Genomic DNA, 17,832 nt, shown 5'->3' on the forward strand with positions numbered 1-17,832 from the left:
GCTTTTCTACTTTAGCTGCCACTGCATAACCCCAAGTCAACATAAGTCATGGTGGAGGGAACTATACCTGTTACCATGAGGCTGTCCTCCCATACTAGCCACTTGGGGCAGCAAAATGACTTGAGACAGCCCTGCCTTATAGCTAAGCAGAAGGAAATAAATACGGCTTGCATCCCTCTATTTTCCCCTTCCCTCTGCCGCCCCACCAGCCACAGCTAGGACACTTACCTGGACCTTCTTTCTACATAATAATAATAATAATAATAATAATAATAATAATAATAATAATAATAATTTAAAAAACTGTGATGCTGGAAATACCTTCCAACTCGCCTATTTAGGACCCTTAGTTCCCCCACCCTCTCCTCCTAAAATGGATAAGGGATGGAGTTGTAAGCAAAATAAATATAAATACAAAAGCATTGAAGCTAAAACCAAAGTAGAATAAAATACAACAGAAACAAAGTTACTCCCTCTCAGCAGAGCAAAGCCCACAAGTGTCTATTCTCTCTCAGCTAGAAACTGGAACTCGTCCTCTCTGGAAATTTGTTGTCCAAACTTATCAACCTTTCATAAGTCTTCCTCAGAGTGTTTTCTTAAACAATGCAGCATTTATATCTAAAACAAACAGTTCAAAATCAATTAAATGCTAACTGATATATAATCTTCCACCATCTTCCATTGTATTCCCATGCACCAATGCAGATTCCCCCTCCCCCAAGTGACACTGGCTCTACTCAGCAAAATCTGAAGCTTTCCTCCTGCCTAAGGGACTTTCCTCCACTGAAAGAAGCTCTCCGGGAAACTTCCATTAGAGGAAGGCTCCTTATGCTGGAGGGGGGCTTCAGACCACACTGAGCAGAGCAGCAAATACAAGCCACTTCAGCTTCTCTCACAACACACTGCGTGCCCCACCACTCATTTGAGTCACCATTGTCCTAATATTTGAGAAATGTTTCTTGATAGCTAAATTTCTTTTCCTGCAAGTCAGCTCTTTTGCCCCATATCCTACTGCCCTAGCACCTTTCATCAGCAGGTGACTTATCTCTGTTGTTTTTCAGTTCATTTATATAGATTCTCATCCTCTTTTAATCTCTTTATCTTTCGTTAAGTGCATTAACAAAAAGCAGACCAAGGTGTACTTAAAGAATTCAGCAAGTAACTCTGCTCTTGCTTCTCTGGTTCCTCTTTCCTGACACAATGCATTCAGTTCTTATCCTTTACTTGCTTTTTGTATTCCTGTCTCACAGATGTCTCTTAAATATGGGGGGCTGTCATCTTGCACCTCTGTATTACTTTATTGTTGTTGTTGTTGTATCATTTTGGCCTTTGACTCTTCTGTATTTACCACTCATACCTCTGTTCTCCAGTTTATCTACATCAATATGCCGATGGAAGGCCTCCTTTATGCTTGGAAGGGCACTTTAGGATCCAATCAGTTATGCTTGCTGTAGTTTTTCAACTAAGTTTGTGCTTCGTATGAGAGAACTTGTTCTAGTGTTTTTCTACCTTGCTTATGTAGAACTGTTGCAAACCAGTTGTATAACATTTGATTTATTATTCACATGAAGAAGGAGGTTTGATTTCTTTACATAATGTGTAATTTCTTGTAACAGTTTACCATTAGCAGTCCTTGAGGGTCTTTACAAGCAAGACACTTCAAAGGGCTGATTGTGTCCTTGAGGTGCAGGAATGATAGAGACCATAGCCCTTGTGTTGCTATTTTGTTGTTACTATAAAGGAGTTAGAGATGAAATAATTGCTGCACTCTTGGTTATGGTGCCAGGCCATTTAGCACAAAGCCTACTTGCCCTATTATGTGTTGGGAAAATGTATATATTACCAGAACAGTGGCTAGATTAGAGTTGCCAGTAGGGATGTGAGGACTTCTGCCACTCCACTGACAACCCACATTGGCCACCACCAACCCATACTTCCATACATGACACTACCAGTTTTTAAATTTTTATGTCTGTAAACAAAGAACCAGGAAGAAATGATAATGTATGGAATGTATGGAAGGACAGAAGAACTAATGAGTTTTCATCTACCATTCTGTTCTACCATCCCTAGTATATACCTCCTACACAAGAATGTTTCGTTGATACAAGAACCTGTTGGCAGAAACTTCCTTGCACTGGCAGAATGAAATGGAATGGAAGAACCAATCTAATGTATTCACTCCTTAGCAAAAGAATATGTCAATATCTAGGACATAGCAATGATGAAAGTTGCAAAAAGGTTATGGGTATCTGTAGTTGAGCACATTGCCATATATTTAAGAAAGGTTAACTTCCCCACATTTCCCATGTGCTAAGCTAGTTTTCCATATTCACTCAGTCCCAAAAAGTGGTCTAGTCATGAGTTTCCTTATTAAATTTTTTCACAGATGAGTTCATATGCAGATAAAGGGTGGGTATGATTTTACATTCAAAATAGGAATGAAGGCAAATCACAGAGATCCCTGTGAACTGCATTAGTGAATCCTATTTTGCATGTTCCAGACAGTGTAGAAATCAAATTTTACCTGAAGGTATTTTGTACAATATAAGGATGATAGTCCTGCTCAGGCACAACATCAGTAAGAATTTTCTCAGCAAAACTTTCTGATACATATAACATGGTCCTCTGTAGTTACAGCAGAAGACAGGAAATTCACAGTTTGACTTTCCCCACTTCTTGAATGTGAAGCCTGCTGTAAAGTTCTATTCTGTTATCAATTTTTAAAATGAAGGTAATAGCATAAATGTTTTGCCATTAGGAAAAAAATATGATAAACACACAGAACTCTTCCAAGATCAAAAATGTTGAAAAGTTGTTTGAATGTAATAACCTAGACATTGGTGGTGGCACTGGTCAAAGTGGTGGGATCTGATGAAGGCTCAGAAAAGGGGGGGCAAGGGGGGGAGAGAGATTATCAAGGTATGAGCCAAGATCTGTCAGGGGAATAGACAGGAATTAGCAATGTTCTGGAAGGAAAGAGTTGAAATTGGCACCAAAATATATCACTATACTTATTTTACACTTAGATTTTTAGAGAGAAAAAATACAACAAGAGAACTTGGTTTGAAGCTCGAGATTTTTGCAGAGAAATTGGAGGAGACCTGGCTTCCATCCATAGTGACAAAGAACAAAGCAAATTACAGGAATTGTGAGTGTCATAACATATCCTTTCTATCTCAGGGTCCAAAATCATTTCAACTGTTTTAGGAAAGCATCTGACGTGTGCACAGGCTGAAACATGTGTAAGCCTATTATATCACAATAGACACTGCTGGTGAATGCTGAAGGTCTGATGGGACATGACAGCAGGACATTATGAATGGATTTTGTTATGTTTTTTAAGCATAAAAAGGAGCAGTGGATAGACCACTGATTAACATCAGGGCTGTGGGGCATACTTTTTATGATCTCGTTTTGTGGAGTTGGTCTTTGCCCTGTGGGAGGGAAACATACAGCCACTGTGGGCTATGTTCTCCAATTGCATTTATATGCTTGAAGTAATAGCCAATGAATGCGTATCTTTAAGTATTAGGATCAAATCTTAGACTTGAACTTTGGCAGACAGCTGGGGATCCTGGTGATGGGAGCAGGGAAAGGTATGGCAATGGGACTCTATGGAATGGAAGTGGAGTGGAAGGAGATGGAGATGCTCAGTCCCGTTCCAACTTTCATCCCATCATAAGACATGTGGGTGAGATGGCTAGGAATACTCACACACACCCTTCAGCACAACACTGCTGCTGTGCAATGCCAGGTCCATTAATAATAAGACCTTGACACTGTGGGATTTAACTGCAGCACAAGAAACGAACCTGGCATGTGTGACCGAGACCCGGACAAGGGAAGGTGAAACAGTTGCCTTGAAAGAGCTGCCCCCTCCAGGTTTCTCAGACCTTCAGTCTTGAACAGTGGGGTGGAGGAGGTGGGGTAGTGATACTTATCCAACAGAGTTTTTCCTTCAGGGTGCTCCCCATCCTGATGACTACCGACATTGATTTTGTATGCCTGGTCTGGGACACTGAGGTGAGTCTGGCTGTCTGTTTGGTGTACTGTCCACCTAGCACACCAGCAGACAGCCTTCCAAGCCTGCTTGAGGCTGTAGCTGGCTGGGTCTTGGAATCCCCCAAGCTTGTAATCCTTGGGGACATCAACACCCATGATGATGCTGCCTCCTCACAGCAGGCTGTGGACCTGGTGTCATCCATGGCAGCACTGGGTTCACCCAGATTGTATCAGAGCCCACACACCAAGCAGGCCATATGCTGGATTTAATCTGCAGCATGGGGGTAGATATGGATCTGATGGCCAAGACGTTGGTGCCATGGTCAGATCATTGCACCCTGAAGGTTCAGTGGGTGTCCCCCTCCCCATCTATGCAGTGAGCAGATTTATGCTTTCTCGCAGAGACTAATGGACCCAATTGGGTTCCAAAATGCTCTGCAGGAACCAGTGCCCTCCAGCGATTCCTTAGATGAGCTGATAGAGGACTGGAACTCCCGTATCTCTGAAGCCATCTATGAAATCCCCCCCTGAGGTCCTCTCTGTCCCCAGCAGAAAACATCCCCTTGGTATACTACTGAACTTAGGGGGATGAAACAGGAACTCAAATGATGGGAGCAAGTTTGGTGGCAAGTTCACGATGAACTACTGTAACTTGCTCTACATGGGTCTTCTCTTGAGGCTGACTTGCAAGTTCCAACTGATCCAGAATACAGCCGCACAGGTCCTTATGGGAACCCCTCTCATGGCACATATTCAGCCTGTGCTGCACAAGCTGCACTGGCTTCCAGTGGAGCACCAGATCAAATTCAAGGTTTTGACCTCCAAGTTTTGACCTCCAAGGCACTTAGTGTTCAGGGACCCATATACTTTTGGGACTGCCTCTCTCAGTATGCCCCCAGAAGTGCACTACGCTTAGGAAGTAAGAACCTCTTGGTGGTCCCTGGCCCAAGAGAGATCTGGCTGTCCTCAACCAGGGCTAGGGCTTTTTTGGCCTTGGCCCCTGCCTGATTGAACTCTCTGCCAGAGAACATCCATGCCCTATGGGATTTGTTACCTTTCCTCAGGGCATGTAAGGCAGAGATGTTCTGCCAAGCATTTGGTTGAGGACAGCAATGGGTCAATATGTACTCTGGCACTATCCTACCCTCCATCCTCTGCAACCCCTGTAAGAGGCTTGTGGAAGCTGAATTTTTTTGTGCCATTTTGGAATGGATTGTTTTATTTGTTGATATGTATTTTTTGCAGGTTTTAATTTAACTTATTTATTTTATTTACCGTTGATGTAAGCCACCCTGAGTCCTGTTTGCAGGGAAGGGTGGCCTAAAAATCTAATTAAATAAATAACTCTTAAGTCCCTGGCAGTGGATTTGATCCAACCAGCAGTCTGGGAGAGTGAGGGCTGTTATTAGTAAAGTCCAAGGTATGATTCTTTTTAAAGGAATAGAATATGTGGCTTGAGCATACATTCCTAGTACAAAGATCCACTTAGGAGTTTATAATGTACGCACTTTATGAAATATTAATGAGTTGCCCCAAGATATAGTGTAACCCCCAAATTCTAGAGTAATGTTCACAAATTCAAAATATAAACCCAGTTTATTTAAATATTATTAACTCAACGCAACTGTGAAAAATATTCCCAAAACTATCAATACTGGTTCATTAACCAGTGTCCCCAGAGCAGAGAGTTCTACTCACAACCCACTTTGTAAGATGTGCAGACAGTACTGTGGGTTCATCCAGAGTCCCAGATATCCAGAAGGCCTTCTTGCAACAGCAGGAACTTTTCCTGTGAACATGCTGGATGAATCTTCAAGCTTGTTCATTGCCCTAGGAGTAGTTCCCCTTTCCTCCGGGCAAGATGAAGCAGGGCAGCTCTGTACTAGGGTGTTGATCTCAGGCAGTCAATGAAGAGTTCAGCTGTCAGCAATTCCTGCTCCAGATTCTTCAGCTCTTCTTAGCCACCACTGCTCTCCCAGGGAGGAGAGTTCAATTCTTTCCAACCAGCAGTTTCAGCTTTGTGTCCTTTCTGGATCCAAAGCCTAGAAACATTCTTTGCCTTTCAAAGAACACTACCTTCAGCGCACCTCAATAATAATCCCTTGTCCTGGTTTTCCGGTTTTGGCAATCACCATGGCAGTCGCTTTTTCCCGGACCTCCAGGAGAAGCCTGCCAGCGCCCACCGCTGGGAAAGAGCACGATCGGCCGCGCCACCCCAGGAGCCCGAGTGATGGGCTCCAAGCCATGGGGTGCTAGAGAGCCCTCCTCTGGCAAGATAAGCTGGTAAGGGGGGGCTACTCCAAGCCCCGATGGTCCCGCTGTGGAGCATCCTGTATGGGAACAAGAACAGCACACCAGAGCAAGCGTTTGGTGATCAAGCGCTTTTAGACACAAGCGAACAATCGTTGAAAATGTGAGTTTAAGTACAAGCGAGAACAACGAAAAACTGCACGGCCCTCCCAAAAGAAAATGAGGGGGGAGGGGATTCTCCTCCATTAAGAACTGTTTACAAGCAATTTTAAGCTAGAAAAGGGGGGGCACTACAAAAAGTGAATGGATTAAAATAAAGAGACTGTAAGAGCTTACCGCGTGATATAAGAACTTCCAGAGACTTTGACAAAGTTTTAATAAAAGTAAACAACTCTCAAACATGGCGCCACCTGTGAGGGACCAGAGAGACATACAAGCGAAAGCAAAACTTCTTCCTGGAAGTTCCAGCCCTGTGAGTTCTGTGCCTAGACAGGACTCAACTGCGGAACATCAAAGGTTGTTGTCGAAAGCACTTTGCCCTCTACTGGAGAAAATTACTGCAATTGACAATAAACTCGATACACAACAAGCACAAATGGCTGCTAATACACAGAAAATTGAAAAAACGGAACAAGAAAGAAATTGATACCAACTCAAAAAAGATGAATAAAAAACTACAGGCATTGGGGGGGAAATGCCAAATCAAAGAGTCTCGAGTACTACAGCTGCAAATGGAAAGGGCAAGCTATGTCTTGAGACTTCAAGGTGTCCAAGAAGAGAAAGGAGAGAATCTGAGACAGATTGTTACCGATGTATTAGCTCCCTTGGCAGAGATGACATCGGATCAACTTCAAAGCGAAATTGATACAGTCCACAGATTGTATACAAAATTTATCAGAAAGAATAGTCTGCCAGGGGAAGTTACAATAAGATTCTCCCAAAGAAAAGTGAGAGATCAACTATTGAAAGCATCTAATGGAACGACCTTGAAGATAAAATACAAAAACATAAGAGTATTGAAAGACATTCCATTTGAGATAAGAAGGAAAAGAAGGAAATACAGAGATTTGGTTTTATTTCTACAAAAGCACAATGTCTCCTACAAATGGCTAACACCCGAGGGATTAATTTTTAGATATGTAAATGGAAAAGAATGGCTTGACTCTGTTGAAAAGGCTCGTGAGTTTTTGCTTCAACATAACAGCCCGGCAGGAGAAGGTGCGACTAATGCTGCCAAAAAAAGCAAAGAAGAAGGAGAGGCTGGATCTTCCAAAGAAGACTCTGACTCTAAATTGGGGGCTACTGCCCCCAAACAAAGCTATCAGTTGAGACACAGAAAGGGGAAAAAAATAGATTGTTAATCTACTCTGGAATATCTAAAATAAATATATTGTATATCTTTTTACAGTCTTTTGATGAAAGTAGAATTGTTGTATCTAAATAGATAGATGATTATTTTCAACGAAAGTTAACTTGTGTTGAAGCTTAAAGGTAATTTTGCAAATGTATGTATGATCACCATCTCTTGGTTTTTTAGAGGGTTTTCTTTACTTTCTCCCTTAGACTGTAGTTTCCCTTTCCTAATTTCCTGTTTGTAGTTATTAGAAAAGCAATAAAAAAATCCGCTTTGGGGGCCAAAAAACCCACCCCTTGTCCTTTTTTATTTTTATAGATTTTTTATTGCTTTTCACTAAAAAAAACTACAAAAACGACACACTAAAAATTCAGAGTAGCAAGTTAAAATAATGAACTATCTTGCACTTTGGGTATTTCCCTATATATTCAAGTTTACAACAAATAACTTAATTACTTAATAATAAGTATTCAAATACAAAGAACAAAAAAATTCTTAATTTTAGTATCGCATTTGAGCAATATTATAAATTCTTAAATTTCTGACATAGAGAGGTCTTAGATCTTCATTTAGATGTCTTCTTGTCTTTACGCTTCTTCTTCTGCCAGGGGATTTTAACTTTATAAGATATGGGTGCAGCAGCTCCCATATCAGAAACAAAGTCAGAGTCAAAGATTTCCCCCAGGGACATCGAAGTAGATGAAGAACTGTCAGTGGCTGACGCCTGATGATCGCTATTTTCTTCTGTCGCCTTCTTTTCCTCTGCTTCTTTTCTTTTTTTGGTCGGAGTTTGGTGCTGCTTCAGGAAAGCTTATGCTTTAGAGAGAGAGAGTCAATCTTTTCCTCCTTCTCTTTGTAGTTGTATATAAAGACTTCTGGTAAAATCCATCAATATTGGACATTGTTCTTTTGAAGAAATGTTGTAATATTTCTGTATTGCTTCCTCTTCTTACGTATTTCATATGGTACATCTTTCAGTACTTTTATCTCTTCCTCTTGGATTTTTAATGTTGTGGCAGTAGATGCTTTAAGTATCAAGTCTCTTGTTGATTGTTTTGCAAATTTAACAAAAATTTCCCCTGGAAGATTATTATTTTTCACAAACTCTGAATAAGTTCTATAAATCATGTCTATGTCCGCTTGCAATATTTCAGGTTTGCTGTTAATCAAGGGGGCCAATGCTTCGTTTAAGATTTCTCTTAAATTTTCATCTTTTTTCTCTGGTACCCCTTGAAATCTTAAAACATATAAAGAGCTTTCCACTTGCAAGTTTAATAGTTGTTGTTTTTCAGAAGCTCTTTCTCTTTCAGCAATGTCCATTCTTTGATCCATCTCTTTGGTCTTAGTTTCAACTTGTATTAGCTTTTTGACCATCTTCGATTTTTCTTTAGTCTCTTTCAACTCCTTCTGCAAGTCATCAAATTTTTTGTTGAGGTTCATCCGCTGATCCAATAGGAGGCGCAAGGCTTCAGAAATCATACCAGCTAAGTTGGTGGTAGTTTCCGGTCTTCTGACCGGTGATGCTGTGCTGGCGCTTCCTGTGGTGCCTCTGCCTCTGGATGCCATTTCCCCCCCACGCTGTGACATTGTTCACATTAAGGTAAAAGTTCTTAAAAGTTCCAAGATTTCTCTCTAGGCTGAATAACGGGCCCCGCTGCAATCCGCTTTAGTTGGGTGGGTTTCTAACAGCTTGTTGTTGGCTTGCTTCCCATTTCACTGCTTTATCACTATGGGGTAGGGTTCTTCCTCCTGAGAATTTCCCCCCCCCTTCTCTATGGGGCTTTGCCATCTCACTGTCAGGTCTTCCACCCTCTGTACTTTTGTCTTTCTTTTGAAACTCATTGTTTTTTTCCACTGGATATCATTCCATAGGGAGAGTCCTTTGCTTAAGTCCTTGCATGCTCTGGTCCGGTAATGTCTCTGAGCACCATTGCTGGCTTCAGGGCAGCAGGACCTTCAGGAGCAAAAAAGAGCCTTGATCATTCAGCTGCAGCTTTGGGAGCGGCTCCTCCAGCGCTCCAGGCTAGAAGCTCCTTTCAAGAGCTTTGTGGGGGGGTTGAAAGCTTCTGAACCCCCTCCCTGCTGCCTAGATCCAAATCGCACCCATCGGAGCTTGATGGCAGGCATTCGTTTGCGAGTCACCGAAAACCGGAAGTTCCAATCCCTTGTCCTTTCAGCTAGCCCAGTCCTGCTTTATACCATCTCTCCTTGTCATGGTGGCCGTTTCAAAAGCATGCCCCATGAGCCTTTGCTAAACAAGCAAATTAGTACAAGCCTATGTATACATCAGCTATCTGCTAGTCTGGTCTGGCCGAAAGCATGTCTGAGTATCTGCAGTCTAAACATTAATATTTTAAATATTTCAAACATTCAAATTTTGAGTGTCATGAAATTTTTCCATATTTACTGGCTTCTACATAACATTTTGTTGAATTTTAGGACTGAAGATTCAACCTGGATTGGTTTTAATTCTTTGGACTCTGACATAGGGAATACTTGGAGTGATGGATCTCCTGTAAGTAGATTATTATTATATTAATCTCACCAAAACTGTGCAACCTTCAGAATCCATTTTTAAAGAATATTGAGGATAATCATTTGAAGATAATATTGAAGATAATATTTTCTTCCATGAATTTGAGACCACCTAATATAGGTCATTTGACCTGTTTGGTTAGACATGACAGTCCAAGTTCTTCTACACACATTTTACCGTGGGTGCACAACATTCATGAATTCCATTGTACAACAGATCATACAAATCTATCATTTCTAGTGAATATTACAAAAAATTAATGAACCTTTATTTTTGTTATAGGTTGACTTTGACAGATTGTTTTCATGGATCACTGATGAAAGACAAGTGTGTGCAAGAGTTCATGGTCGTTTTTCATTCTGGACGATGAAATCATGTAGAAGTTTATATCATTGGGCTTGCCAAGTGAAGAGAGGTCCGATCGCTCCTAATTTGCAACTGGTTGATTAAGCAAAACCCCGAAGTCATTTGCTTCATTTTATTTGTGACACTGCTTCTCAACCTTGTTTTACTTTATCATTATTATTATGGGGTTTGAGGCACAGCCACGTATTCCCCAAAATGGATTTTTGCCTGACTATTGGGTGCCAGATAAGGGCCCTTTCTTATGATATCTGCCCCTTCTGTTTTCAGGGATAATAGAAATACATAAGCAAAGACCAGAAATTGATTTTTCTGTAAAATGTCAAAAACAATCACTGCCCTTAACCTTAACCTTGACAGAAAATAAATTATTTGATTTAATATTAACGCAAACACACAAATTATGCCTTTATCTAACTGCAAGAACTCTAGTAGTCTAAAGACATAGTGAGTTAGATTGCTGATTATTCTTTTGCATGCTAGCATTATTTGCTCAGTCAAGCAGGAATCTATTTTTTCCAAAACAATTTATTAGGCTATATTAAATGGTCAAACAAAAAATCATATTATTATACATACATCCTTTTCTCCATTCCCCCCTTTATTGGCTTCCCACATTGCTCCAACCTCGAGCTCACCTTTAAGCTTCCTCCCTTTCCCCCTTAATCCTTTGATCACAGTTTACAGGTAACACTTTCAGTTAATATTATTCTTATATATTTAACCTCCTTTTGATACCATTAAGTTTTTCAATAGTTCTCAAAGCAAATCAAGTTGTCTCGTACATCCCAATATTTCTCAAGATAATCTTTAAAGTCTTTCCAGTCTGCAAAAAATTCTTCCGCTTCTACATTTTTAAGTTTCTTTGTCATTTTATCCATTTCAGCCATAAAAAGTAATTTCTTTATCCACTCCCCAATTTCAGGGATTCTATCTTGTTTCCAACATTGAGCATATATCATTCTAGCTGTTGTAATCATATACTACATCAAGGTCCTTTTAGTCATATTAACTTCTTCCATTTTAAGTCCCAAAAGTAATATTTCAGGTTCTTTCTTAAACTTACATTTTACAATTTTCTCAATTTCTGCATGTATCTCAGCCCAGAAGATTTTTGCTTTTTCACAAGTCCACCACTTATGGTAAAAAGAGCCCTCTATTTTTTTACATTTCCAACATTTGTTTGACATGTTACTATTCATATTTGCAATCTTTTTGGTGTCATATATCATCTATACATCATCTTATAACAATTTTCTTTTAAATTATTACATGTTGATATTTTCATAGCATTTTCTCATAAAAATTCCCAAGATAACATATCTATTTCTTTGTTCATATTAACAGCCCACTTTATCATCTGCTTCTTAACTGTTTCATCTTCTGTATGCCATTGTAACAATATCTTATACATTTTGGATATCAGCTTTTTACTTCCCTCAAACCAAACATTTTCAATTTCATTATATTTTTTCCTAAACTCAAAAGTTTTTCTATCTGTCTTAAACAAATCATAAATCTGTCTATATTGCAACCAATCATAGTTAAAGTCCAAGTCTTCCTCTTTCATATCAAACGTCTTCCCTGCAGGTTTCAAAATGTCTCTATATTGTATCCAGTCTTCACCTCTATGTGTCGTATATGGATTGATTACCTCTGCCAGTACTATCCAAAGTGGTCTCTCGTCCGTAAAATACCTTCTATACTTGATCCATGTATCAATTAATGTTCTTTTAAAATAATGGTGCTTGAAAAAACTGTTCATTTTTATTTTTCCATACCATAAATAGGCATGCCACCCAAATTTACAATCATGACCTTCTAACGGCAACGGTTTTCTATTATCCAAGGTAATCCATTGTTGTAGCCATGTTAAACAAACCGCTTCATGATATAGTCTAAAGTTTGGTAATTGAAATCCCCCTCTTTCTTTTGCGTCACATAAAATCTTCATCTTAATCCTAGGTTTCCTCCCAGCCCACACAAACTTAGAGATATCTTTCTGCCAAGCATTTAATATCTTTGCGTCTCTTACTATTGGGATTGTCTGAAATAAAAACATCAAACGGGGTAAAATGTTCATTTTAACCACCGAAATTCTCCCCAAAAGTGACAAATTTAATGTATTCCATTTTTTAATATCCTGTTGTATTTGGGGCCAAAGTTTATCGTAATTATTCTTAAAAAGGTCAATGTTCTTCATTGTCAATTCAATGCCTAAATACTTAGTCTTTTTGACAACTTGACACTGTGTCAGTCTCTGCAATTCCTCTTGTTTCCCACCCATCATGTTTTTACACATCACCTTAGATTTATTTTTGTTTACATAGAAACCTGCTAAGTCTCCAAACTCTTTTATTTTCTCCATGAGCAATGGTAAATTCCGTAAAGGATCTTCCACTATAAACATTACATCGTCTGCAAAGGCTCTATACTTATAAGAGAAGCCTTTGTTGGTCAAGCTCTTAATTTCTTTATCTTCCTTAATCTGTCTCAGCATCACTTCCAATATCCATATAAATAATAATGGGGATAGCGGACACCCTTACCTCATCCCCTTCTGTACTTGAAAGTGTTCCGTCATCTTCGCATTGATTACCAATGCTGCTCTTTGCTCCGAGTAGACTGCCTCAATAATGTTCTTAAATGGTTCTCCAATATCCATTTTTTCCATCACGCAGTACATAAAGTCCCAATTTAAATTGTCAAAAGCTTTCTCGGCGTCCACAAAGAAAAAACCAACCTCTTTTTCTGGATGTTTATCATAATATTCAATTACGTCAATCACCACTCTAATGTTATCTTTTATCTGTCTGTTCGGTAAAAAAACAGCTTGTTCTTCTTCAATAACATCCTTTAAATATGTCTTCAGTCTTTCCGAAATAATTTTCGCAAATAGTTTGTAATCATTGTTCAAAAGAGAAATTGGTCTGTAGTTTTTCACATTGGTTAAATCTTGCACTTCTTTAGGTATAAGCGAAATTGTCGCTTCTTTCCACGATTCTGTTTTTTTCTTTGTTGTTCTTATTTCATTCATCAAGAGTTCAAAAGTCGGTACTAGCCCCTCTTTAAGTTTCTTATAAAATTTTGCAGTAAAACCATCTGGTCTTGGAGCTTTCCCTAATTTTTCCTTCTGAATTGCCTTGTAAATCTCTTCTTTCATGATTGGGCTATTTAGCATTGTCTTAATATCATCTGAAATTTTTGTCGTCTTCATTTTGTCCAAATATTTCCTTATTTTATCTTTATCTATTTGTTTCTTTTGGAAAAGATTTGCATAATACTTGAAAAATGCTCTTTTAATTCCATTACTTTCCACGATTTCTTTATCTCCATCTACAATTTTGTTTATTATTTTCTTCTCCCGTCTTTTCTTCAGTTGCCACGCCAAAAATTTCCCTGGTTTATTTGCCCCTTCAAATGTTTTCTGTTGTAATTTTTTCAAGTTCCAATAAATTTCTTGATTCAACAATGTATTCAGTTGTTCTTGTAAAATTTGAATCTCTTTAATTATTTTCTTTTTCCCCAGTCTTTTCTTCAACTCTGTTTCCTTTATTCAAATTTTTCCAAGCATATTAGTTTGTTGTTCCAATCTCTTTTTTCTTTCTCTACTATTCAATGATATTAATAGTCCTCTCATTACTGCTTTATATGCGTCCCAAACTGTTTGTATCTGTATACCTTGGGTCATATTCATTTGAAAAAAATGTTTGGTTTCTTTACTTATAGTGTTTATGATCTCTTGCTGATCCAACAAGTCTTCATTCATTCTCCATCTAAATTGTCTTTTCTCTTCTTTAGATATCCATACTATTGGGTTGTGGTCTGAATTTACTTTCAGCATAATTTCCACTTTCCGTGTTTTTAAAGCTAATTCCCCAGTCGTTCATATCATGTCAATCCTTGAAAAAGAGTCATGTCTATTTGAATAAAATGTAAAATCTTTGATAGTAGGATTCCACTTCCTCCATAAGTCTTCTAACTTTTCTTGTTTGGCCAACTTAAAAAAAACCTTTTGTTAACTTCCCTATCTTTTCATCTGATTTCTTCGATTTCCGATCTAATTTATTGTTTATAGTACTGTTAAAGTCTCCCATTAATACAATTTGGTCGTAGGTCACCTGATCTAACTCTTTGATCAGATCTTCAAAGAATTTCTTTTTTGCACCATTAGGTGCATAAATGTTCACTATCAAAGTCTTCTTTTGATGCATAGTCAATTCCACTGTGATATATCTCCCTTCTTTATCTTTGAAAATTTCTTTGGGTTCTAGTTCCTTTTTTTTTTTTTTTTTTGAGCCCCCGGGGGGGATTTTTTATTATTTTTTCACTTTTTAAACACTACAAAAACTAGAACAGAAAAAAAGAGGAAGGGGAAAACTACATATAAGGGAGAAAGTAAAGAACCCACTACTAACTAAAAACTCAAGAGAGGAGATCTCCAACTAGCTTTTTATACTTCATTCAGACTTTTCATCTTTGTACTTCTTATGAACTGTGTCAATCTTTTAACCCTTTTAACCATCCCCAGTTACATTTAATTGCCCAATAACAGTGCCCCCCATCATCCCCTGAACCAAAGTTCTCAAAGGCACAATTCAGAGTCCTTCAGCCTTTACTTCTTCTTCTCTCTCTTCCGCAGTTTGTAGGAACTTTTCGGGGCTGATGCCCCCTGCTCAGACAAAGAGTCCTCGCCAGATGAACCAGTTTCAAGCTCTCCACTGGACTTATCATCCTCTTCTTTTTTCTCGTCCTCTGGCCTTCCCAGCTGCTCCTTTAGAAACTCTTGAGCTTTAAGAACAGAGTCAATCTTGACCTTCTTCTCCTTGATCTTGAATATTACTCCTTCTGGAAATAGCCATTTATATCCAATTTGTTTGGAGGAAAAGCACAAGTTCTTTGTATTTCTTTCTGTGTTGCCTTACTTCAAATGGAATATCCTTTAGCGTTCTGACCGCATTCTCCCCCACCTTCAGGGGTGTCACAGCCACTGCTTTCAGGATAGCATCCCTGATGTGCCTCTTCGAGAATCTTACTACAATTTCTCCAGGCAGATTATTTTTCTTTATATATCCTGAATATGACCTGTAGGCCACATCCATGTCATTGAGTAACAATTCCGTCTTTATATCTGTTGCTGGGGCGAGTAGCTCACTCATCAGTTCTTTCAGATTCTCTCCTCTATTCTCTGGCAACCCTTGGAAGCGCAGGACCATGTTGGCCTTATCCATTTGCACTTGCAGCATCTGATCTTCCAAAGAAACAGTTTTCTTTTCCAATTTTTGCACTTTCTTCCTCACTTTCTGCGTTGTCTCAGCCATTTCCTTTACTTTCTCTGCATCCTGCTTCATTACTTGGATCAAATCCGTTATTTGCGTTTGTTGAGCAGTAATGCTTGTTGTCACAACTTGCAGCTGCTTTTGTTGTGCAGTAATATTTGCTGTTACAACAGACATCTGTTCTTTAAATACATTGAGCTGTTCCAGCAGAGGGCGCATGACCTTCGTCATCGCCTTCGTCGTCTCACTGGTCGTTTCTAGCTTCGGGGATTCTAGTTTCGTTTTTAAAAGTTTCTCTTTGTCTCTCTTCCCCGCCATCTTTTTCTCGTTTTTTTGCTTTCGCAATAAATTTTAAAGTCTCTGAATATGCGCTTATCTGTATAGCTCTATGGGTGAGTACTTCTCGGCAATTTTGTGTTTATTCTTCCACTCCCTCCCTCTTTTGTGTTTATTCTTCCACTCACTCCCTCTTTCACTCAATGATTTATGGGCATGGGAGGCGTCCCTCCCCCCACTCACTTCTGCCGTTTCACCGCTTTGGGTAGGGAGTGTCTTTTCGTTTAAAAATCAGTTCTCATTTGACTCACGTTCATAGTTGGTCTTCCGACCCCTCTTCATTCATCATTTCAAACGCCTGATCTCCTGAGCTTGACCCGGCTAGCTTCACTTGTACCATCAGGTCTCTCGGCTGGAAGAACCACTGGAGCAAGGGGGAGCCTCAATTCTCTGATATTCAGCCAGAGAAGAGGCTACCCCCTCAAAGCTCCTTGGCCGGGGTCCCTTCTCCGGGTCCCTGGGGGGGGTTATGAGCATGTTCATCCCCTCCGTCCGCTGGAGCACGGATACACCCCCTGGAGGTCCAGGAGGTGAGTCCGTGAGCATGCCGCCATCAACCGGAAGTCGTTCCAGTTCCTTTTTGATATAAATCACAGTCCCTCTTTTCTTTTTCCCTGTTAAGGAATAGAATTCTTCTCCCAGTTGTTTGGCGACCAAATATTTAAAGTCTTGGCTTTTTATACGAGTCTCTTGCAAGCAAATTATATTACATTTTTGTTTCCCCAGCCAATGTTTCACAATTTTTTTTTATTGGGTGAGTTAAGCCCATTTACATTCCACAATATCAATTTGTAATCCATCATGGTGTCGAATTATTTATCTCCAAAGTCCTTACCATTATCCGCCATGAATCTGATCATTTGTTCCACTGTCTTGATCGTGTATCTTTGGCTTTGAAAGCTAAAGCTCACTCCTTGTGGTATTTCCCATCTGTACCTTATTTTCAGCTGTCTCAATTTATCTGTATTTCTTTGTATCTTGAATGATTGCTCTGGGGAGTTCCTTCATTATAATTATCTTTTTTCCATCCATTTCCAATGGTTCCGTAAATTGTTTCTTATATATAACTTCCTTTATCCATTTAATTAGTAACTGTACTATCACATCTCTTGGCAGATTCTTCTGTTGTGCATATGCTGAGTTTACTCTATAAATCAAAATTAAATTCTATGTCATCCTCTTCTTCTTGTAAGTAATCTGCAACAGCTTTAATCACTCTGGTACGTATATCATCATCCATTTTTTCTTCCACCCCTCTCAGTCTAAGATGGTTCTGCATATCCCTATATTCCATCATTGTGTCTAGCCGTTTATTTTCTTTCAACACTGTTTCCACTTTTTGATCTATCTCTTGTGTTTTCTTCTCCATTTCAGTCGATTTTAATGATAAACTTTGAAAGTCTTTTTTAATTTCTCCCATTTCCTTTTTAAGGTCCGCCACCTCCGACACTACTAGTTCTTTCATTTTGGCCATATTTTTCTCTTGAGCTTCCTCCATCTCTTTGCCCAGATCTTGAATAGCATCCATCATCCTCTTTTCCATAGCTTCCATTGCTGCTTGCAATTCCTTAGCCATCTTCGGAGTCGACCATGACCCAGCTCTCTGTCTCTGTCTTAAATCCGTTATTAAAAATTAATAAAACTCTTCCAAATTGTGAAATTCCACTTATACCGTTCAACAGCCCATTAAGCGTTTAGCCGAACCGCTC

The 17,832-nt window shown here is 39.2% G+C and overlaps 1 protein-coding gene across 1 annotated transcript in view; it reads left to right on the forward strand.

Moving 5' to 3' along the window:
* Window positions 1–17,832, forward strand: part of LOC107120958 (macrophage mannose receptor 1-like) — a 138,675-nt gene that overhangs the window by 44,092 nt on the left and 76,751 nt on the right. The window contains exons 14-15 of the mRNA XM_015423750.1: window positions 3,030–3,151; window positions 10,049–10,124. Coding sequence (XP_015279236.1) covers window positions 3,030–3,151; window positions 10,049–10,124 — 198 coding nt within the window. The remainder of the gene's footprint in view (window positions 1–3,029; window positions 3,152–10,048; window positions 10,125–17,832) is intronic.

Source organism: Gekko japonicus, unplaced genomic scaffold (genome assembly GCF_001447785.1).
Source record: "Gekko japonicus isolate JY-2015 unplaced genomic scaffold, Gekko_japonicus_V1.1 scaffold94, whole genome shotgun sequence".
Taxonomy (NCBI): Eukaryota; Metazoa; Chordata; class Lepidosauria; order Squamata; family Gekkonidae; genus Gekko; species Gekko japonicus.